Here is a 23,303-nt window from a genome sequence, read left to right as displayed (position 1 = left end):
AATTGGCAGCTCAGGGAAGCAGAGAGAAAAATGTCCCTGCCTCCCCTGCACTCTGACACTGCCAGTGCCGATGCCCTATGCTATAGAATCATCCTGACGCCTCCCCTTCTTAGAGGGCATCAGGTTGTTGGTGTGACTGTCACCCAAGCTTCAGCTCATCGAGGGTGATGAGCCTCAGCTGACTGGTCAGATTCCCAGCCAGCGCACTGCACTGGGCTACACTGCTGTAACCCTGGTTTAGACCCTGCATACCCAGGCAGCGGGCATTGCAATGCACTGTATGGGTTGGCACGCAGCACAAAGCAGCGCAGTGACTGGTGGAACCCACTCCAATACAGACACCTGGAGAGCGTGTCCTATATGTTGGAAGAGGTGCCCATGACGATATACCCACCCAGGTCTCTGTACAAGGTGGCCCATGTGCCTGGGGTGGCACACCCACCAGGTCTCTGTACAGGATGGCACATGTGCATGTACGTCACACCTGGCCCGGGAAGCAGCATTACACAAGAACGGCCATATTGGGTCAGACCAAAGGTCCATCTAGCGCTAGCCAACAGTAAGCAGTAGCAGGTGCTTCAGAGGGAATGAACAGAACAGGATCAAGTGATCCATCCCGTCACCCATTCCCTGAGGTGTCATTGCCTGGAATACTCTTGGATCTACTAGTTGGTTCCTATCGAAGTTGGGCTCCAGACTTTGGGGACTGACTGGAAAAAGATGGATCCTGGTTCCATCACATTATTTCTTCAATGCTTTTACAGTTGGGGCCATGTGTGAATATGCACTTGCAGATACCCTCCGAGCCTGTACAAATGGGCAGTCTAAGCAGGGATGCACACGCAGTCTCCCTCACTTCATGTACAATTAGGGTAACCAGACATGCAATTTAGCCGCACATTTTTTTGCTCATAATATTGAAAATCTGGGCCTCCAACATCTCTCAGATGCCCTGAGTTTACATCAATGGCTCCATAGTGTCTCTTAATGGGACCCATCCTCAGGGTTCACCTTAGACAGTGCTTCAGACTATCGGCCTCTTTCTGCTTCTGGATTTTGGCCCCTTCTCTGAAGCCCTATAATGAAGGCAGTTGCTTGCATTTTGTCTCTGGGCTGGTTATTCCTTCTCTTTAATAATACAGTTATGAATAATAATAAATAATCCCTGGCTTTCAGCCAGCTCTGATTTCACCAGCTCCCTTTACAGAGGGGCATTGACCTTCAGGGGGTCTGGTACACTCTGATTTTGATGTCTTCTTCTGATTGGATTGCAGGTGAATTTACACCAAAGAAAAACCTGGCCCAGCTGGGTAGGAGCAGAGAAGTTTGCGATTAAAAAGCTCCAGGAAAGCCTCCGAGTTCCCTGGGAGGGCAAGACCCCCACCCCCCACCTCAAGAAGAACCAGTTCCTGACAACTCTCTGTGTCCCTTCCCTGCCCACCAGGAAGGGAACCACGCTTGGGTGCCGCCCGCTGAGTCTCACCCACGGGGAGGCAGATGGATTCCTCCCCAGGGCAAGGAGCCTGAGCCATGGCCAGGGCTGCCAGAGCCGGCTCCATGGAAGGACAAAGCAGCCTCTAGAACAGGTGTCGGCAATGTTTGGCACACGGCTCACCAGGGTAAGCACCCTGGCAGGCCGGGCCAGTTTTATTTACCTGCCATGTCAGCAGGTAAATAAAACTGGCCCGGCCCGCCAGGGTGCTTACCCTGGCAAGCCGTGTGCCAAACGTTGCCGACCCCTGCTCTAGAAGATGGTGCAGTGGGTCATCAAAGGTGAGCTGGCAGCATGTGCGAGAGGAGGGGGGCGGGAGGCTGTGCTGTGCTGTGCATTCAACAGGTTCATGTAGCTAAGCAGGAAGTAGGGCTCCCCTGTGCCGCCCCCGCCCTTAGCTGCAGGGGAGTGGAGCAGGAGCTTCATCCCTGGGCTATAAATCTAGGAGTTAATCTGCTCCCGGGCAGGGATGTGAAGAACTGCCTCCTCCCCCGCTGCACTAGATCTCCGAGTCCCCAGCCTACGGATTTCACTCTGCACCACAGAGAACCTAGCCTATCTAGGCAGCCACCCCCCCTTGGCCAGGAGAGTACCCGCACAGCTCGGCCTGGCTGAATGCTGCAGAGACCGACTCTAGGCTGCACTCGCACATTAAAGGAACAGAGGGGCCAGGTGTCACTGGAGCGGCTGGGACAGGGATGATTATCACAGGGAATGGACTGCCCTAGAGCACACTGTCTGTGGGGCTTAGATCTGACAAGGAATTGTCTCCCCTCCCCCCATCAGGCTGCCATACACAGAGGTCCCAAGAAGTGCAAACGAGGTGTCTGACCCAGCCCTGTAATGGGAGGGGGGCGGGAGTTTGCAGTGTCAGTGGGGAACCTGCAGCTGCTCAGCTCTGCCCAACGGGGGTCTGACGCCTGGAAGAAGAGCGTGCATGACTCACCAGGGTGCTGACACCAGGTCAGTGACTTGCTCTTTTTCCTCCTGGTCACCCCCCGGACCTGGGGCAGGGCTCCAACAGGGTCACTGACTCAGGAACGGGGGATACACCAGCTCTGCGCCTTGGCCCACAGCAGGCCAGCGGAGGCCAGAGCTGTTTGTTGCGAGGTGCTGAGCATCCCTGGGCTCCTCCTGAGCTGTATTTCTTGAAGGGGCGGCTGCTGTCTGGGCCGAGAGGGGCGGGACACAGTCACCAACCCCTCTCCTAGCTTCCCAGCGGGCTAGTGAAGCCAAATTTTGGCCCGCTGTTCCATGGGCAGCACCTGACTCTGGCCCCTTCACTGAGCTGCGCTCCGGGCCCCGGCTGGCCGGGATGCCCAGGGTGGGAAGGGGCTTGGGGGGGGAGAGGCGAAGGGCAGCCGCGCGGGGTCTGTTGAGGGTGAGGGCCCGGTCGCATGCAGTGCTCATAGGGCTCCTCTGCTCCCGGGGCGCGCACCGGCTCGCCGGGAGCCGCAGGCAGCACCCCGATCGGGCAGCTCCAGGAGCGCAGCTCTGCCTTGGAGCCCCGGGGCCAATTCCTCCCGCTCCCAGGCTAAGGCCGGAGAAGGGGGGCTGGGCGGGCCGGTCAGCTCCTTAGTCCCCGGAGAGGCGGGATGGGGGGGGGGGATGTCGGCAGCCGCGGATGCGCCGGCCATCGGGCTGCCCGGGGCTCTGCGGAGTGGGGGACAACGGGGCCCTGGCTACACTCTCCAGTCAGGCTTTCGGGGGCACATTGCTCGGTCCCCAGAGGACCGGGGGTCTCCCCTGGGCTCTGCCCTAAGCGCTACCGCAAGGCTGGGGTCTGGCTTGGTTCCCAGGGAGATGCTCCATGCGCACTCCGATCCGCCCACGGCCGGGCCGTGAAGGTGCCGCTCGCTGAGGAACAGGCGGGCAGCTCCGGCTCCCACCCACCGCGACGCGAGCCAGAGGCTCCAACTGCCTCTCAGCCGCAGCGCTCGGCGGATCCACTGAGCCCCCGCCCCGCCGGGCTCCACCTCCCGGTGCTGGCGGCAGCGAGAGGCGGAGCAGCGAAGGGGAGGGGGCTAGGCCGGCTCGGTGCGTCCCTGGCACAGCCTCACACACGCCGAGAGCCGGACACTGCGACGGACACGGCTGCGCCAGCCCCGCTCGCCGCGCCGGGAGGGAGCTGCAGCCCCGACCGGCAGCAACTGGTCCCCCGGGATTCCGCCTATTTTGTGGGGAACCATCCGGAGGCGCGGAGCGGAACCGGTCCCGACAGGGGATGGAGAAGCCGGAGGTGCCGCGCACACGGCGCTCTCCGCTGCCAAGTAAGAGCCGCAGCCGGGAGCCTGCCCGGTGCTCGGTGCCCCCGCGCGGCTGGACCCAGGAGCCCTCCCCCCCCCCCCCCCGTTGCCCCGCAGCTATGCCTCCGTGTGTGTCGGAATGCGGGAGTGCGCGGGTCCTCCTGGCCGGGTCCGCGGGCAGGGAGCAAGGCGGGGCCGGGTCTCGGGGACCAGGCGGCGGCGCTGGCTGCTGGGGCGGCGGGTTTCGTCCCTGTGCGGGGACAGCGGGGTGCTCGGGAAGGGGGAGTGGAGCCCAGAAGCGATGCCGGGCAGGTTAGCGAGGCGGATGCTGCGCCCAGCGAGGGAGGGACGCGCTTCCCGGCAGCTGGGCAAGGGAGAAGGGGCCAGGAGCGGCTGCCCTTCCGCCGCTTGCGGGGCCACCAACTTTCTTTCCAGGCTCTGTGCTGAGCACCTGGGCGCCGTGATCAGAGGCTGCCCGGGGATCGGAGCCTTATTAGGGCGCATCCGCCCCGTCCCCTCCATGGGCTCCCGGGCTTCAGCTGTCTTGTTCCCGGAGATTCCCGAGGCTTGTTGGGCGAGGAGCCCCCCCCTTTCCGCACCAAGGGTGGATCACGGAGCTGCTCTAGCCCCAGCCAGGGCCGGGCGGGGTGGAGCTGCCTGCGCCAGGGGCTCTCGCCGGTTGCTCAGAGCCGGGACCGGGGCTGGCAAAGCGGAGGCTGCCGGGCTGCGCGCTGCAGTGTCCCGGAGGGGCCAGGCCGGACAGCAGCGCCGCAAGCGGCTCATGACACTTGTTGTGCTGCTGCCTCCATCCCCGGGAGAGGCTGCCCAGAGCCTGCCAGGAGACCAGCGCCTCCCCGATCGCCCACCTCGGCTGAAACGGGCTCATCTGCATGGCAGAGGCTGGCTGCTCCCGGCGCTTCGCTCCCCACTGGCCCCCGAGCTCCAGGCCTGCCCCACAGCTTCCCCGGGATAACCGAGCCAGCCCCGGGGTGCGGGCAAATTCTGCTGTAAGTGCGAGAAAGAGAGTGGGAGCGCGCGCGCCATCGCCGCTGGCACGGTGTGTGCGCGCGCGCGCGCCACTGGCATGGGGTGAGTGGTGTGTGTGTATATGTGTGCGCGCGCCACTGGCATGAGCTCTGTGTGTGTGTATGTGCCACTGGCGCTGCTTGTGTGTGTGTGTGCCTGTGAACAAGAAGGTACCAGGTAAAGCAGGTCCCTTTCTAAATGGTCCAAATGCCCCCTTATCCACAGCTTTCCTTGTCTGCCCATAGCTCCAAGACGGCAACTTTGGGATTTGGCCAGTGATTAGTTCCCCGAGAGCTTGTAGAGTGTGTGCGGCCACCACCACCCCCCGCGTGTGCGCTCCCCCCTCCCCCGAGCGTGTGCCCTGCCCCTGGGTGTGTACTGGGGAGGGGGGAACCGGGCCTGGCATTTCCCCTTTAATCCCTTTCCCCCTTTTTCCTGGGGTCACTGCCCAGCTGCCAGCCTCCCTCTGGGGCTCAGCTCCCCCGGGGTTCTAGCCCAGGGCCAGGCTGTGCTAAGTCCTGACAGCTCCAGCCTGGCTTGGCTGTGATTGGGAGGGCTGGTCAGTGCTGGAAATGCCCTGGCTCTGGGGCAAGTGGGCAAGGCAGGGCAGGTGCGGTCTCTTGCATAGAGTAATGTGACCCACCTTGTGTGGGTGACAGTCAGGCTCCAGGCCGCTGGTGCCTCTTGTTCCCTCTGTGCTTAGGAATGGTCGGGGGTTCCTTCTGCCTGTAGCTGCTGTGGTGGGATTGGGCCTGGGAGCCCTGGGCAGGGACTTGCTGTGGCTGGGATGCGCAGGTGTGATTCTCCGTTGCCCTGTTCTAGGCTACATGACCAGGCAGCACTGCCTGTAGCTATGGCTGCCAGGATAAGATTTTGTTTTCAGTTGCTTGTGGGTAAGATTTTACCGAACGCCAAATCTTCAGGCTGGAATTTCCCACACTCACTGTCTGCCTCCGGCTGGATCTTTTGGAAGGGTTCAGCTCAAAGGGCTCAGCCATTTCTGAGAAATACCATGTTTTCCCATGTTAGAAACGTTCCCACTGCTGTTGGGTTGAGAAGCTCTGTCACTGCCATGCTTTGGGGTTAAGGCTTGAAATTTGGCCAAGGGATCACTCCAGTGCTGGGGAGGTGCCTTTTGCTGGTCCTGGGAAAAAACACCCAAATTTGGTCAAGTGAAAAGCCTTTGAAAAATCTTAGTGTGCACATGCTCAGTAGAGAGAGGTTCAGCCTCTAAAAATCTCAAAAGATTCTGTCTGAACTGAGCATGCTCCAGCCTAGGACTGTGGGGAGGGGAGTTTAGGGGGGTGAGCAGGACTTTCTCTGCCGTTGCTCCCCCCAAAGACCAGCCAGGGGATGCTGTGGAGCAGGGAAGCTGTTTGTCCTATGCCCTCAGTGCCTCCCTGCTGTGTCCAGGCAGGAGGAGGAAAAGGGAGTGTGGGAGGGTGTGTGTGTGGCAGGAGCTCAGGAGGAGGGACAGGTAGGAACAGAATGGGGGGGCAGAAGATGGGAGGGAGGACAGAACAAAGTAGCGGAGGGAGGGGGCAGGAGTCATGGAGGGAAGAGAATAGGATCAGGGTGTGAGCATGGCAGGAGCTGGGGACAGATGCTGGGGGGATGGCAGCAGGGAAGGGGAAATGGGGGGAGAGGGGCAGAACCAGGAACTCTGGAGGAGGGAGGCTAGGAGCAGAGTAAGTAGGGGCAGGGAGACAGGAGATAGCAGCAGGGGAGGGACAAGGTGAAATGGGGCAGAGAGATTTGTAACCATTAGAGCACACTCCCCTCCAGAACCTGGGACTGAATCCAGGATTCCTTAGTTTCAACTTTACTGTTCAGCAAATATGTGTGAAACCCACTAGCAAAGTATGACTTCAGCCCCCTCTAGTGGTAGGTCCATATTGAGGTTGATAACCTACTACTGCTATCAGTGAATGTTAGCTCACATGGCAGAGGACTGTGTTGTGGAGCAAAGGATCCCAGCCCCACTGATGACCCATGTTGGCATCGGTGTGGTTTTACACAATGAAATTTGTGTTTTTTTTCAATTGTTAAGTTTTTTAAAAATAGAAAGTAATATCTGTAAAGGAACATTAAGGTTGCAAAGTCAAGCACTCAAAAATTAGGGAATGCCTGAATTAAGTTTGCGTGTAATCTTAATTCAGTCGACTTGTACCTATGCATTATGATACAGCCTTTAATTATGTGATCACATACTGCTTTTTGCACTGGTCCCCTGCCTCCTTCAGTGCACAGGGTGGATCTGCTCTAGGGATGAATCAGGGTTGTGTAGTGAAGGCGGCTGCTTTCTGTGGAGCCCCTGCCTCCTTTGCTGCAGAGGTTGGAAAGTGGGGAGGGGGCGAGGCGGGGGGGTTGCAGGAAGAGAAAGTTGTGGCAGTTGAATACTGCCCTCGGGGCTGGGGTCTCTCCCTCTTTCTGCAACAGGGTCTGTAGCCTGCATGAGGTGTTGGGTAAACTGGAATATGCACAGGTGGCGGTGGCTTACGACACCTTAAGCCAAAGCTGCAGAAGTGTTGAGTGCTCACACCTGCAGCTGAAGACCATGGGAGCTGTGCTTTGAACATACTGGGTGTTAACAAATGCTAAGATTGGGCCTTCTCAGATTTGGGCACCCAAAATTCGTTTGACACCTTTGGCAGTTTTGGCCTTAAACTCTCTGTTTCACTTTCCCATGTGCAAAATAGGGACAATGCCCCCTCTACCTGACAGGCTTTGTGAAGACACATTCATTAACGAGTGTCTCTGTAGTGATGAGCAATATAGAAAAGCCCAGGAGGAAATGAATGATTCTGTATTGAGATCATGGTATGAGTGGTGTGCAGTAAATAAGATCTGGGGCCATGCAGTGAATGATGAGGATAAACAGAAGTATTGAGCACGGAGCACTGTCCACTCAGTGCCCAGAATGAGGCAGGGTCCTGTGTAAACAACAGTATGTGAGCATGTAATCCAAGACTGTCTCCTAATGCCCATGCACAAAGAGGATTAATGAAGGTCCCACAGGCAACCTTAATTCTGGCATTTCCTAACTTTTGAGTTCTGGACTTTGCAACTCTCGTGTTCCTGTACACAGCCCCTTGGGTGTAATTCTGCAGGGGTTCTGATCCCACCCTCAGCACAGCCGTATCTGAGTGCCTTCTGATGGTGCATTGAGTGATGCCATGTGTGGTTTGCTCTGTCGCTCATCCTCTCACTGGGGGAGAGTTGTGCATGCAGTGGAGTGGTTTGGGTTGTAAATGGACACTGCTCCGGGTGTTTAGCGGTGCAGCTGGGTTGTAGGAGCACGCCTGGCTCTCGGAGCAGAAGCTGGGGAGGTCTGGTACAGTCCTTAGCTCCTGGAGGAGTTGGTTCCAGTGCATCCTGCACAAATGAGCTTTACCATTGGTGGACAGCTTCACTGTGCCCAAGAGGCCATGCTGTCGGCCATGATCCTCAGGCTGGAGCTCTGCAGCAAGTCATTCACAGCCACGCAGTGTGTGGGAGTCATTCACGCACCCTCCGCACCAGCAGAGGATGGTGAGGGGGCCAGGGGCAAAAATGCAGTGCCTGCTCCAGCCAAGGTGAGTGGGAGTGAGTGCTGGTCTGTGCTCTGCCTCTGGCCCCTGCTGCAGTGAAAGAGGTAGCAGGGTGAGCCCTGGGTTTGCCCAGCCCCACCAGCAGTCACAGTGGAAGCTGCTGGGTGCGGAGCCCTGCAAGACACCTGGCCCATAGACCCCAGGAATGGCTGACTCAGGCTGCCTGCTGGGCACAGGGATTGCCTTACCTTACAACTTTTCACCTTTGCCCCAAACCTCATCCGATGGGAACGACAGCTCAGGGACTGGACACAGTTGCAACACACGCCTAGAATAAACAAACATGGGCAAACAACCTCTGGGACCAGCTCCAGGCCCAGCTGCAGCTCCAAAAGAGCCTCACCAGGGAACTCAATAGATCCCGACCAACTCTTGGGGTCTGTCCAACTTGGGCTCTCCCAGGCCCTATGGTTAGATGCTATTTGTTTGTCTTGCTCCATACACGGCCATTATCTAAGGTGCTACCGAGCAATAGGGTGTCCGAGAAGGGCACACGCGCTCGAGGTGCGGGCATGTGACACACTGTGGCTGCTGTCAGCCTTTTGCCTCCCTTCGGGAGCCATTCTCCACCAAAGCGGATTTTGCTGTGTTTCTTCTCTGTGCCTGGGAATGTGCTTCTCCGGGGCCAGGGTTGAGTCTCGGTGTTGGTGTCCCTTATTACTGGGAGGGGCTTGTTTTGCTCTCACACTTCTCCAGGACAAATGGGCCTGCCCCACACATGGGTGGCTCCTGGGCTGGCTGCTCCTGCCATGCCAGAGCTACCTCTCTCACTCATGCTGCCAGGGAGGGGCAGATTTCTTAGTCCTGCGTGAAGGACACTTAGCAAAGTGAGACAGCCATTCCAGGGAGGGAGAGCCGGGCTGTGGGGCCAGGGCCTTGGAGCAGGGCTGCTAAGGCTTCCCTGTGATTGTCATCTGTGCTTGTGGAAGAGGCTGTGGTCTGTGTGGGAGAGGAGGGGCTGCACAGGGTCCCCTCTGCTGGGCTGGGGTCACGGACTTGTGATGGGCTGTGAGCTGGTGGCTCGAGGAATGTGCTAAACTGTGTGGCGACCGAGCTGCTCTTGGCACTGACTGTTGCCCCACTCACTTATTGGCAGGAGCAGGGGCCCATCCGGGGTCAGAGCACCATGTAGCAGAGTGGGGGTGGGGAACGGAGGGATTCCCTGTGTGTGTGGGGGGGAAGGGTAGGGGAGGACTGAGTGTGGGGGAGGGGAGTTGGGTAGTGCCCCATGGGATCACTTTGTGCCGGGGAGGGAGACTCAACTTGTGGGGCGGGGGTGGTGGTGGTCATATGTCATATGGGGGAGGGGTAGCTCTGTGTTGGGGGGCAGCTTGCTGAGTGTGCGGGTGCAAAGAGAAGGGCTGGGGGAGCTTGCCGTGTGTGGGGTGGTCTGGAGCTTACTCCGTACATGGGAGAGGAGCCCACTGGGCTGGAGGGATCCTTGTGCCTGGGGTTCCCATGCCCAGGTGTTGCCTCCCACAGGCTAGAAGCTGCAGCGTCTCTCCAGGGGCTCTGCTATTAGCCAGGCATCTGTAACCCTCCCCAATGCCCCCCGTCCTGTGCGCACTTGGAGACGCTCCCCGCTGGATAGGGTGAGGTTCGGGAAGGGCACTGCCAAGGGTCCTGTGCTCTGACCTGCTGGGGCCTGGCACTGCTCGTGGGGTTGATGTTCAGGGTAGGCAGTGAGGCCAGGTGTGCTTGGAGGGGCTGGGCCAGGTGGGCATCTCTCTTGCCATTAGCTCAGCTGCAGCCTCAATGGGTGTGCCTGGACCTGAGGGAAGGGGAGCTAGTGTTGTTCTCACAGGCATCTCCTGCCCCCCCTTCGTCCCTCCCCTTGCAGAGCCTGCCTGTTCAGAGGAGAGCCCAGAGCTTAGAGCTGAAGGTAGCAGCCAGGATGGGGGGCTGCATGTCATGGGGGAGGAGTGAAGGGCTCAGGGCTCATGCCCGTGGGAGAGGCTGGCCCTTTGTGCAATAACTGAACCAGGAAGAACTGGAGAGGGGGGAACTGTGTGTTTCGGGGTTGAGCAGGGAGGTGTGTGTGTGGTGGAGGTTTGGGGTTGTGTGGGGTGCATAGGGGGCAGTGTTGAGGGGCAGGGGATTGCGGTGTGGGGAGGGAGGAGTATGGCATTGCATGTCTGTTCATCACAGGAGGTGTTTCTGTGGGGGTGTGAGGCTGGGACATGGGCAGGGTGACGGGTTGGGGCAGTGCTGTATGTGGGGCCCTGGGAAATAGGGGATGTGGGGCCATGATTCTGGTCCTGGACAGTCATGGTAAGGGCTGGCGAGTTTGTATGGTGCTCGTGTTCGGGTGCTTGGTTGGGATCCTGTTGTTTCTAGGAAGGAAGTTAATGTGTGTTTGTATCGGGTACACGGCACCCACTGTGGGCTGCTTATTGGATCTGTATTGGTAGTCGAGCCCTCTGTCTCTTGGGGCGCTCCGGTGTGTTGGCGGGGGTCAGACAGTGTGTGTGTGTGTGGGGGGGTGCGCACGTGCATGGAAGGGGTCAGACAGTGTGTGTGTGTTGAGAGGAGGTTACTGTGAGTGTGTGCATGGTGGAGGTCAGGCAGTGTGTGTGTGTGTGTGTGCTGGGGGTGGGGGTCAGACACCGTGTCTGTGTGTTGGGGAGATGTTACTATGTGTGTTGGAGGGGTCAGACAGTGTGTTTTTGGGGGAGGCTACTGTGTGTGTGCTGGTGGGGGTCAGACTGTGTGTGTGTGTAGGGGGGAGGTTACTGTGTGTGTTGGCGGGGGTCAGACTATATGTGTATGTGTGTGTGTGTTATAGAGAGTTTACTGTGTGTATGTGTGTGTTGGAGGTGGTCAGACTGTGTGTGTTGAGGGAGGTTACTGTGTGTGCATATCTTGGAGGGCCTGGGGCAATGAGGAGGGGAGGGAATCTCACCTTGCCTCTCTGCCCCCAACCTGGTGTATGCCCATAGTTCGTACCAATGCAAGCAGGAGTGGAGCCGCAGCCTGCCCTGTGTGGCCAGGGAGCCCAGCTCGGGGCCAGCACAGCAGTGCTGTGAGTGTTCCACTCCATGTGAGGGTAGGAGACACTTTATGGGGTGGCCCCAGTGCCCTAAGAGTCTCTTCTCCTGTACTGCAGTCCCCTAGGGCCAGGAGTCAAGACTGGGTCTCTGTGCTCAGTGCAGTATGTGTGTGTGTGTGTGGGTGAAGTGTGTGTCACTGCAGTGTGGAGGGTGGGCGTGCGCTTGTAGAGTGTGTCAGTGCAGCACCCGGGGGGGGAGGGGAGGGTGCACTTGTAGCATGTGTCGCTGCAACGCCAGGGTGTATGTGGGGGTGCATGCTTGTAGTGCGTGTCGCTGCAGCGGCGGGGTGGTGGTGGTACTCGCTCACAGCGTGTCTCTGTAGCACCAGGGTGGGGGTGGGAAGTTCATAGCATGAGTCACTGTAGCACAGGGGTGCGTGTGCACTCATAGCATGTGTCACTGCAGCACTGGGCGGGGGGGTTTGCACACTTGTAGTGTGTCACTACAGCACTAGGGGGGTGCAGGGTTTCTGGTCTGCGCCGTGAGGCTGTCTCTTTGGCTAGAGCACACTATGCAGTGTGTCGCTGCAGTGCCAGGGTGGGGGGTGCACGCTTGTAGTGTGTGTCGCTGCAATGCCAGGGTGGGGGTGGGGCGCTCGCTCACAGTGTCACTGCAGCACTGAGATGGGGTGGGGATGCTCATAGCATGAGTCACTGTAGCACGGGGGGGGGGAGGGAGGAGAGGGGTGCACTTGTAGCATGTGTCACTGTAGCACTGAGGGGGGTGGGTGGGTTGTATGCTTGTGGTGTGTCGCTGTAGCGCCGGGGTGGAGGTGCTCGCTCACAGCGTGTCACTGTATCACTGAGGGGGGGCACAGGGTCTCTGGTCTGCCCCGCAAGGCTATCTCTCTGGTTAGAGCATGCTATGCAGTGCAGGCGGAAGCCCTTTGCAGCGTGCCCTGCGTGCGTCTGCCTGGGTGCAGTGTCCGTTTGCGTTGTGACTAGCTGGTGGGCAGGGACAGGCGTGGGGCTGGGTTTCCGTGCCTGTGTTCTTACACAGGCAGGGCTTGTAGGAGCCTTTCCCCTGGGCATTGATGTTCGGCTGCAGAAGGCTGCTGGAAATCAGCTTCTGTGACCAGCTGAGCAGGGAGGTGAGTGTGTGGAGCATGGAACTGCTCAGCTGCTTCCTGGCTGGCAGCAGGGCTGGGCTTCTCATTCCTAGCCAGGTTGGACGTGGAGTGGCAGTGAACGGGGCATATGGGGAGCGAGGAGGCCCGAGGGATGGAGCATTCTGTCCCTAATCTGTGGTGTCTCTGCTTCCTTGCAGCCCCTGTCCAGTGCAGGATGACGTGGCTGGCAGCCTGCCTGGGCCTGTGGCTCTTCCTGCAGCTCCCCACCTTGGGCGCTGGGACACGCGTGGTCTACAAAGTGCAGGAGGAACAGCCGCCCAACACACTCATTGGGAGCTTGGCTGCCGACTACGGCTTTCCTGATGTGGGGCACCTCTATAAACTGGAAGTGGGGGCTCCCTACCTGCGTGTGGATGGCAAGACAGGGGACATTTACACCACGGAGACCTCCATCGACCGGGAGAGCCTGCGGGAGTGCCAGAGCCAGTTCCCAGGGGAACTCTGCTTCCTGGAGTTCGAGGTGTCAATCACGGACCTGATGATGAACAGCAGCCCGCGCCTGCTGGAAGGGCAGATTGAGGTGCTGGACATCAATGACAACACGCCCAACTTCGCCTCGCCCGTCATCACACTGGCCATTCCCGAGAACACCAACATTGGGGCACTCTTCCCAATCCCCCCAGCCATGGACCGTGACGCAGGCGCCAACGGGGTTGCCTCCTATGAGCTCCTGGCTGGGCCCGAGGCGCAGGAGCTCTTCGGCCTGCAGGTGGCTGAGGATCAGGATGAGAAGCAGCCGCAGCTGATTGTCATGGGGAACTTGGACCGGGAGCAGTGGGACTCCTATGACCTGACCATCAAGGTGCAGGATGGAGGCAGCCCACCGCGGGCGAGCAGCGCCCTGCTGCGTATCACCATCCTGGACATGAATGACAACACCCCCAAGTTCGAGAAGGCCCTGTATGAGGCGGAGCTCTCAGAGAACAGCCCCGTCGGGCACTCCGTCCTCCAGGTGAGCACACAGCAGGGCACCAAGCATCGTGCACAAGCTGCACTGCCCGGGCCAGCTTCCCACTTTCTTCATCAGCTTTCAAAGGAGGCGGGTGGAGCAGCTGGAGCGCCTTTATATTACTTGTTACGATTATTATTTATTAAGTGCATTATGGGAGCACTGATTGGGCCCAGTCACAGACCAGGCCCACATTGCAGTAGACACTGTACATTATTAGGAGTATTACGGTAGCTCTCATGGGCCCCTGCCATGGCCCAGACCCCTGTGGCCCCAGGTGCTGTACAAACACAGAATAAAAAGATCAGTCTTTGTCCCAAAGGCCTCACAGTCTGTCTGTCTGGGAATGTGCTGAGGCACCACTGGGAACCTGGTTTCAGGCATGGCATGATCACAAGTGGCAGGGGTTTTGTAGGTGGGCAGCTTCCTAGTAAACCATTCCACAATGTGGTAAGATGGAAAAGAAGTGGTGGAAGGCCAGGGCTGGGCTAGCAGGGGCTGCAGATCAGGATTGAGGAGCACCAGCAGAGCTGTGCTTGGGAAGCCTGCTCACTGTCTAGCTGTGCTAAATGCTGGCTACAGACAGGAAACTAGTTTCCCTTTCAGCAGCATTAGACGCCTCTGAAACTAAAGCAGGCTCCTTTGGCTTGGCATCCCCCGGGAAGTGCCTGCTCCCCAGGGAGATGTGGGATGGTGCAGCCTCTCTTGTACATATACAAACAAAATGTGGCACTGCTGTCTCTGAAACCCTGGGGTAGCCAAAGGCCGCTTGCATACTACAGACTCCACAGATAGAATTTTGAGCCCAAGCGTGGCATCCTAATGCCCATTTCGATTGGCTGGGAACCATGAGGGGTGGGTCTCTGTGGATTTGGTGGAAGGGGCACTGAGCCGATGGGAGCTGACATCTGTTTATCTGCAGCTGCCATCTTAATAAGCGGAGCACGGCCAGCACTCAGCTGCTCAGCTCGCTAATTTTGATGTGAATTTTAAGAATTCATTTTTCACTGTTCAGAGAGCGAAAGTTGGAGGCAGATAAGGCAGAAGCGACAGGAGAATGGGCTGCAGTTCTGTTGCTGCCATTGCTCAGCTTTTATCTTTCAGGAAGAAAATGACTCCTCAGCTCAGGGAGTGGAGGTAAAAGGTGGAATTTACATTTAACAACTTTTGTTCTCCATCCAAATCTGCTGAGCGAGATAACGGCAGAGCTGCAAATGGGGCAGAGAGGAGCCCACTTGGAGAGCTGATTAGGAAAGCAAATGTTAGACAAACCTCCGATTCTTTAGAAAGCAAATAATAAATGTGGAAACAGGCTTATGTGAATGCAGAACTCCTGTCAGGGAGGAGGGGGCTGGGGAGAGGGGATGGAGCCATGCAGAGTATGGGCAGCTCTCCTCTGTCCCTCAGCTCAGCCAACATCTCTCAGACCCAATCTGGAGCTGTTCCAGCCCTGGGACCCCCCTCCCCCACTTCTGCTGCTGCCTCTTAATCCCAGCCTCTCCCCTACATGCTATTTCTGTCCTGGGTTCCCCCCATTCCCCAGCTAGGCTGGTCCCCTCGGTCCTGACCCACAGCTCCCTGCCACCCCGCCCCCCATGCTATCCCAGCCCTGAGCTTATCCCAAGCTCTGTCACTGCCCCACAGTACTGAACCTCAGCCTGCCCCCCATTGTTCCAGTCCTGGGCTCCCCCAACACCCAATTTGGCTGGTGCTCCTCAATCCCAACCTGCAGCCTCCTGCTGCCCCAGCCCTGGGAATCATTAGCTCTCTGCACTGAACTGCGGCAGGCTCTGGGCTGGCTTTGAGTCAGGACAGTCCAGGTGTAGGCACTGGGCTGCCTGTGCGGCTTCAGAGCAGCGCCCCAGAATGGGAAGCAGTGGGTTCTAACCCAGCCTTCCCCGGTGGTGTCTTTGGCTGCATGTAACTAGCTTCATTGCAGTGTGGCGGTGAATCAGGATTCATCTTAGCAAAGGGGTGTGCGCAGTCAGGCTGGGATCCTCTCTGCTGCTGCAAGATCCCAGCAGGGTGCGGCTGGCTCACCTGGACGGGCTGCGTTCTAGTTCCTGGCCATTCTTTCCTGTTGCTGGGTGTCAGACCTGCTGGCTGGCTGGTTCCCATGGAGAATTCCTTGCATGCCAGAGTGGGACAGCAGGGAGTGGGGCTGAGGCAGCCTAACCGGTTAGGCCAGTTTCACTGGAGCAACATGGACAGGGTTGCTCCTGTTCAACTTGTCCTCCTCTTCCTCCTCCCACAGGTGAAAGCCAACGACTCGGATCAGGGTGCCAATGCCGAGATTGACTACTCATTCCACCAGCCTACAGACATGGTGCGTCGCCTGCTGCGCCTGGACAGGACCACGGGCCTCATCACTGTGCAGGGGCCCATTGACCGGGAGGACGTCAATATCCTCAAGTTCTCTGTCCTGGCCAAGGACAAGGGGGCCAATCCCAAGAGTGCCCGCACCCAGGTGGTGGTGACCATCAAGGACATGAATGACAACGCCCCCTCCATTGAAATCCGGGGTATTGGCCTCGTCACCCATCAGGACGGCATGGCCAACATCTCCGAGGACGTGCCCGTGGAGACGGCCGTGGCTCTGGTACAGGTGTCTGACCGGGATGAGGGTGAGAACGCTGTGGTCACCTGTGTGGTTGCTGGCGATGTCCCGTTCCAGCTGAGACAGGCCAGCGAGACGGGCAGTGACAGCAAGAAGAAGTACTTCTTGCAGACCACCACGCCGTTGGACTACGAGGCGGTGAAGGAGTACACCATCGAGATCGTGGCTGTGGATTCGGGGAACCCACCCCTCTCCAGTACCAACTCCCTCAAGGTGCAGGTGGTGGATGTGAACGACAACGCCCCAGTCTTCAGCCAAAGCCTCACTGAGGTGGCCTTCCCCGAGAACAATGCCCCTGATGACCTGGTGGTGGAGGTGAGTGCCAGTGACGCTGACAGTGGCTCCAATGCCAAGCTGGTTTACTCCCTGGTCATGGACCCCTCCTCCAAGGGCTTCTTCTCCATCGACCCTGACTCAGGCGAGATCCGAGTGAAGACGGTGCTGGACCGGGAGCAGAGGGAACGCTATGAGTTCCTGGTGGTGGCAGCTGACAAGGGCAGCCCCAGTCTCAAGGGCACGGCATCTGTGGCCATCAATGTCATGGACAGGAATGACAACGACCCCAAGTTTATGCTGAGCAGCTACAACTTCTCAGTGATGGAGAACATGCCTCCCCTGAGCCCGGTGGGCATGGTGACAGTGATTGACGCTGACAAGGGCGACAACGCCCGAATCCAGCTGTCAGTGGAGCAGGACAACGGGGACTTTGTCATCCAGAATGGCACTGGCACCATACTCTCCAGCATCTCCTTTGACCGGGAGCAGCAGAGCACGTACACCTTTCGGCTCAAAGCTGTGGATGGAGGGGACCCTCCCAGATCCGCCTATGTGGGGGTGACCATCAACGTGCTGGACGAGAATGACAATGCCCCTTTCATCACCTCCCCTTCCAATGCCTCTTACAAGCACATCCTGCCCCACACCAGCCCCGGGCAACAGGTCAGCAAGGTCAAAGCTGAGGACATTGACTCGGGGGTCAATGCAGAGCTGACCTACAGCATTACGGGGGGCAACCCCTTCGAGCTGTTCCAGATCTCACCGCAGAGCGGGGACATCACGCTGGAGAAGGAGATCCTGCGTAAGCACCATGGCCTGCACCGCCTGGTGGTGCGTGTCAACGACAGGGGCAAGCCCTCGCGCCATGGCACCGCGCTGGTGCACTTCTACGTCAATGAGACCCTGGCCAACCGCACGCTGCTGGAGACCCTGCTGGGACACAGCTTGGACACGCCGCTGGACATCGACATTGCTGGCGACCCCGAGTACGAGCGCAGCAAGCAGCGCAGCAACATCCTCTTTGGCGTCATTGCTGGCATCGTGGCCGTCACCCTGGTTATTGTGCTGGTGGTGCTGGTGCGCTACTGCCGGCAGAGGGAGGCCAAGAGCGGCTACCAGGCGGGCAAGAAGGAGACCAAGGACCTGTACGCCCCCAATCAGGGCAACAAGAGCAGCAAGAGTAAGAGCAAAGTGAAGAAGAGCAAGTCCCCTAAGCCGCCCAAACCGGCCGATGACGAGGAGGAGACTGGGCTGCAGAAGTCCCTCAAGTTCAACCTCATGAACGACTCCGTCAGTGACAGCCCCCGCATCCACCTGCCTCTCAACTACCCGCCTGGGAGCCCGGATCTGGGACGCCACTACCGCTCCAACTCCCCACTGCCCTCCATCCAGTTGCAGCCCCAGTCGCCCTCTGCCTCTAAGAAGCACCAGGTGGTGCAGGACCTGCCTGCCACTAACACCTTTGTGGGCACTGGGGACAACAACTCGACAGGCTCCGAGCAGTACTCTGACTACAGCTACCGCACCAACCCCCAGAAATACACCAACAAGCAGGTAGGAGAGCTCGTCCTGAGTCCGCCGGACGCACCCCCTCTGCATCGGGGCGCCATCTGGACGGAGGTGTGGGAGTGAGCATGGACCCACCCCTGGCCGCACGGGAATGGCCTGGGGGGCTGGCAGAGGACTAATGGAGCAGCTAGCCATGGCTCTTTCCTGGGGCAGGAAAAGGCAGGGGCTGAAGGCACTGTGACCTGCGGGCAGCCTCCTGTGGCTGATGGGGGTGGTAGCCACTGGGCTGCATTGCTGGGGGTTCCCCTGATGGGAAGGAGCCCTGCATGTGCTGGGCGAGGGGTCTGGACGGACTGGATCCGCAGCCCCTGTGCCCCAGTAGCAGCTGAGCACTGGGCTAGAGACCAGGCCTACCAGCACCAGCAGATGGCAGTGCCCACCCCTCCCATCCAGTGAGTCACGCTTGCTGCATCTGTGCTGGGCTGCCTGGAGCTTGCACCTTGCTGGTCCCAAAAGGAGCTGGCTTCCAGCCCTGCCCTGGGTCGGGGGTGCTGTGCCCAGTCCCAGCCCATTATTGCTAGCAGCAGCCTCTGAAGTGCCAGCTCGGGGCTCCCTGGGAAGGGGGCTGAGCCTGTTACTGCCCTGGGGCAAAGCAACTCTGTAAAAGAAGCTTTTGCTCCTGGTGCGGCTGCCTGGGGTGAGGAGCCCGGCCTGTGTCCCAGCGCCAGCTCTTGCTGCCTGAGGTGCTTGGCCCTTTGCTCCAGCCTGAGCATCAGGCTTGTCGCTGGAGCTGCAGGAGCTATGCTGCAGCCTCTGCCAAGCCCACTGCAGAGGAGATCAGAGCACATATTGTTACCAGAAGTGAAGGGGCTGGGCTGCACCAGGGCTGTCTGTGTGTGTCGGGGCTGGGGAGCCAGGGTTCGCCGAGTTGGGGTCTCTGCTGGGGAGCAGGAGGTGGCTGTGCCGAGGGGAGCTGGGACTGGGGGGGTGTCTCTGCTTGGGAGCAGGAGGTGGCTGTGCCAGTTGGGGCTGGGGAGCGAGGGCTGGGGAGGGTCTCTGCTGGGGAGCAGGAGGTGGCTATGCCGAGTGTCAGGCAGAGCTGGGGAGCGAGGGCTGGGGGTGTGTCTCTGCTGGGGAGCAGGAGGTGTCTGTGCTGAGGTTCGGAGCGGGATCACTGCTGAGAGTTGGGGCTGAGCGTGTCTTGCTGCATGAGGGGACAGAGCAAAGGTCCTGGCTGCATCTTGAGGGACTTGGGTGGGGGAGGGGAGAGCAAATCTGGGAGGGTTCGAGGCTTTGAGGACATCCTGCCTGACTGCCTCATCTTGCAGGGCTCCTGCTTTGTGGGCCCTGTTGGGATCTGCCCATGGGGGTGGGGCTTCCTGCAGCATTGGCATTATATCCTGTGTGTCCTGGGGCTAGGTTGGGCTTCCCTCCCCCTCACTGCATTGTATGTAGCCTATGTGTCCCATGGGACTGGGCTCCCCTCCCTGTCCATTGCATTGTAGCCTGTGTGTCCCATGGGGATGGGCTGCCCTCATTGAATTTGCCCTCAATAAAGTTTTATATTTTTGAATGCTGTGTTTTGTTTTCCATAAGGCCCAGAGGTGGGGGGAGAGGGAGTGAAGGGAAGGGGGCTCTGCCTCCACCCCACCCCATCCCTCCATAGTACAGCTGGGGACAATGGCACATTATCCACCACCCCAACTGCATCTCCTCTCCTCTCTCCCTGTGGGGAGATAGCAGGTGAGCCTAGAAATGGTTTTGCAAGGCCCGGTCCTGTGCAGGCAAGGGGCAGCAATAATTTGGGCTGCCTCTCCCACACCATGGAGCCTAAGCTGCACCTGGGGAAAATTTCCAGGGCTGCGCCTCACAGCAAAACCCCTGCTCTGGGTCAGGCCCCGCTCCTCCCAGCCCTGGGGTTTGTGCCTGTGCCCTGGTGCTAGTTCCTCTCCTGTACCCTTGCTCCTTGTGCCTGAGTCCTGCTTTCCTGCCTGTGGGATAGGCTGGGGCAGGGCGGCTTGGGAGGGAACATGGCATGTCCCTGGGTGGCTGTACCGTGCTGGTGCGCTCCATTAGGGTCACCATATTTTAATATTCTAAAAGGAGGACATTCCACGGGGCCCCGGCCCTGCCCCTTCCCCACCCCCAGTCCAGCCCCAACTCCGCCCCTTCCCCCAAAGTCCCCATCCCAACTCCGCCCCCTCCTCTGAACACTCCATGCCCTGCTCCTACCCCTCCCCTGCTTTCCGTGAATCAAATGTTCGCAGGAAGCCTGAGGCAGGCAGGCAGCAGGTAAGCTGGGGCTGGGGCTGGGGCTGGGGCGGTGGGGGGGGCACGAGGAGGCGCGGCCCAGTCCGGCCCCCCCGGCCGAGCGGCTCCCTCCGGCGGCCAGCCCCGGCCAAGAGGCTCTGGCCCCGGCGTCTCCGGCCTGGCTCGGGCCCTGGGGCGCCGGCCCCGGTTCCGGCCGAGCGCGCCGGCCCCAGCCGAGCGGCTCCAGCCCTAGCGACTCCAGCTCGGCTCGGGTCCCGGGGCCCCGGCTGAGCGGCGCCAGCCGGCGGCCGAGCACCCCCAGTCCCGGTCCCAGCAGCTCCAGCCCGGCTCGGCTTGGGCCCCAGTTCCAGATGAGCAGCTCCGCCCCGGCCTCGGCCCCGGCCCTGGGCGAGCGGCACCGCCCGGCAGCCGAGCACCCCCAGCCCCGGTCCTAGCAGCTCAGGCCCTGGTTCTGGTCGAGCGGCTCCGGCCCGGCCCTGGCCCTGGCTGAGCGGCGCCGGCCGACGGCCGAGCATGGCTGGCCCCAGCGGCTCCAGCCCAGACCCAAGCCCCACGACCCCTCCCTATTTTCCCGGACATGTCCGGCTTTTTGGAATTTCCTCCTGGACGGGGATTTGAGGACCAAAAAGCCGGACATGTCCGAGAAAATCTGGACGTATGGTAACCCTAGCTCCGTTCCATGGCACACTGCTTGTGAATGATGGGGGCTGCTGCAGACATCCAGCCCCTCCCTGTGCTGGAATCAAGCCTTACCACTAGGTTTGCCAACTTGGCAATATTTAAAAACTGGACATTCCAGCAGGAGTAGAACCTCCCCTGCTCTGCCTCTTCCCCCTGAGGCTCCACCCTATTCTGCCTCTTCCCCCCAAAGCCCCACTCCTGCCCATCTCTTCCTCTGAGGCCCTGCCCCATCCACTCCTCTCCCCCCAACCCCATTACTTGCTTCCCTCCCCTCCACTCCACCCTATGTGGGTTAGGGCTGGGAGCTGCAGTCACGTGACAAAGGTAGGAGGTGGCCCTGGCTGAGTAAAGGCTGGAGCGGGTGGTGACCTGGCGCCTCCCTGCTTCCCCCGCTCACAGTAACTGGACTTTGGGTGTCCGGTCAGTAGATCTGACTGGACACTGTCAGGTCCCCTTTTCAACCAGATTTTCTGGTCGAAAACTGGGCACCTGGCCACGCTACTTGCCACAAGGGAGCTCCAGCGTGCCAGTGCGCGCCTGGAGCTGCTCCTTGCACCCCACTGGGTGCAGCGGGATCAGCGACGGTCAACGCTTGTGCCCAGCAGGGCAGTGTGGTGTGTGCATGCAGAGGGGCTGCCTGCGGGAGCAGTTACTGACCAGGTCTCCATACTGCAGTGGGGAGCAGTGGGGTCTGTGTGAGCAGGGAGAGGGAGCGAGGAGCCATGCTCCAGCAGGAGGAGAGGGAATAGTTATGGACGAGCAACTCCATTAGAGTTCGTAAGGCAACTGCCAAAGTGCTCGGGGCCTCTTCCCTTGCCCCCTCCCCACTGCACAGAGCTATCCCTCTGCTTGGGCCTCAAACCCAGTCCCTGACCCCTGCCATTCTCTCCCTCGCCCCTTATCCCAGGGGTTTGTTCCTGCACTCTTGTGCCCACTGCAGGCAGGTGCCTATGGTGTTCTGGCATAAGAACAGCCATACTGGGTCAGACCAATAGCCCAGTATCCTGTCTCTGACAGTGGCCAGTGCCAGATGCTTCAGGGGGTATGTACAGAACAGGGCAGTTGGAGGGTGATCCACCTCATCTTCTCCCCCAGCTTCTGGCAGTCAGAGGTTTAGGGTCACCCAGCGCATGGGGTTGTGCCCCTGATCAGCTTGGCTAATAGCCATTGATAGGCCTATCTTCCATGAACTTATCTAATTCTTTGTGAACCCAGCTGTACTTTTGACCTTCACAGCATCCCCTGGCAATGAGTTCCACAGGTTGACTGTGTGTTGTGTGAAAAAGTATTTCCCTATTTATTAAACCTGCTGCCTATTAATTTCATTGGGCGACCCCTGGTTTTTATATTGTGGGAAAGGGTAACTAACACTTTTCTAATAATTTTCTCTGTACCATTCATGATTTTATAGACCTCTGTCATATACCCCCTAGTCTTCTCTTTCTTCAGATGAACAGCCAAAATCTCTCCTCATAGTGAAGCCGTTCCACACCCTTGATAATTTTGGTGGCCTTTCTCTAAACCTTTCCCAGTTCCACTATAACCTTTTTGAGATAGGGTGATCAGAACTGCACGCAGTGCTCAAGGTGTGGGTGCAGTATGGATTTATATAGTGGCTTTATCTTATTTTCTGTCTTATTTTCTATCGCTGTCCTAATGGTTCCTAACATTCTGTTATCCTTTTTGACCACGGCTGTGCTGATGTTTTCAGAGAACTATCCACAATGACTCTGAGATCTGTTTCTTGGGTGGTGACAGTTAATTTAGACCCTATCATTGTATATGTATAGTCGGAATCATTTTTTTCAATGTGCATTACTTTGCATATCAACATTGAATTTCATCTGCCATTTTGTTGCCCATTGACCCAGTTTTGTGAGATCTCTTTGGAACTCTTTGCAGTCAGCTTTAGAATTAACTATGTTGAATAATTTTGTATCATCTGCAAACTTTGTGATTTCCATTTTCCAGATCATTAATATGTTGAACAGCACTGGTCCCAGTGCAGACCCTTGGGGGATCCTGTTGTTTACCTCTCTCCATTCTGAGAACTGATCATTTATTCCTGCCCTTTGTCTCCTTTTTTTGAACCTGTTACTGATCCATGAGAGAACCTTCCCCTCCCATGACAGCTTACTTTGATTAAGAGCCTTTGGGGTGGGACCTTTCAAAGGCTTTCTGAAAGTCCAAGTACACTATATCCACTGACTAACCCTGGTCCACATGCTTGTTGCCACCTCAATAATTCCAATAGATCCATGAGGCACAATTTTCCTTTACAAAAGTTTTGTTGACTCTTCCCCAACTAATCATGTTTATCTATGTGTCTGATAATTCTGTTCTTTACTATAGTATCAGCCAATTTGTCTGTCCTGAAGTTAGGCTCACTGCCCTGTAATTGCCAGGATCGCCTCTGGAGCCCTTTTTAAAAATTGGCATTGCATTAGCTACCTTCCAGTCATCTGGT

General features: G+C 58.4%; 1 protein-coding gene across 14 annotated transcripts in view; it reads left to right on the top strand.

The window, feature by feature from the left end:
- Positions 1–2,300: 2,300 nt before the first annotated feature.
- PCDH1 (protocadherin 1) overlaps positions 2,301–23,303 on the top strand; it is a 152,939-nt gene continuing 131,936 nt past the window's right edge. For 4 of the 14 annotated variants that reach the window (XR_010589839.1, XM_065554802.1, XM_065554803.1 and 1 more), the window contains exons 1-3: positions 9,756–10,236; positions 12,671–13,485; positions 15,737–17,929. Coding sequence is in view for 13 of the 14 variants with exons in the window: in XM_065554802.1 (XP_065410874.1) it covers positions 10,110–10,236; positions 12,671–13,485; positions 15,737–17,929 (3,135 nt within the window). In the remaining variant the exon portion in view is untranslated. Of the gene's footprint in view, positions 2,456–3,490; positions 3,763–4,119; positions 4,746–4,871; positions 4,942–8,319; positions 8,340–9,752; positions 10,237–12,203; positions 12,495–12,670; positions 13,486–15,736; positions 17,930–23,303 lie in introns of those variants that run through there. The other 10 variants (XM_065554801.1, XM_065554800.1, XM_042861344.2 and 7 more) reach the window with 9 other exon arrangements.

Source organism: Chrysemys picta, chromosome 8, assembly GCF_011386835.1.
Source record: "Chrysemys picta bellii isolate R12L10 chromosome 8, ASM1138683v2, whole genome shotgun sequence".
NCBI classification, from domain to species: Eukaryota; Metazoa; Chordata; order Testudines; family Emydidae; genus Chrysemys; species Chrysemys picta.
This window is presented reverse-complemented; position numbering and strand designations above follow the sequence as displayed.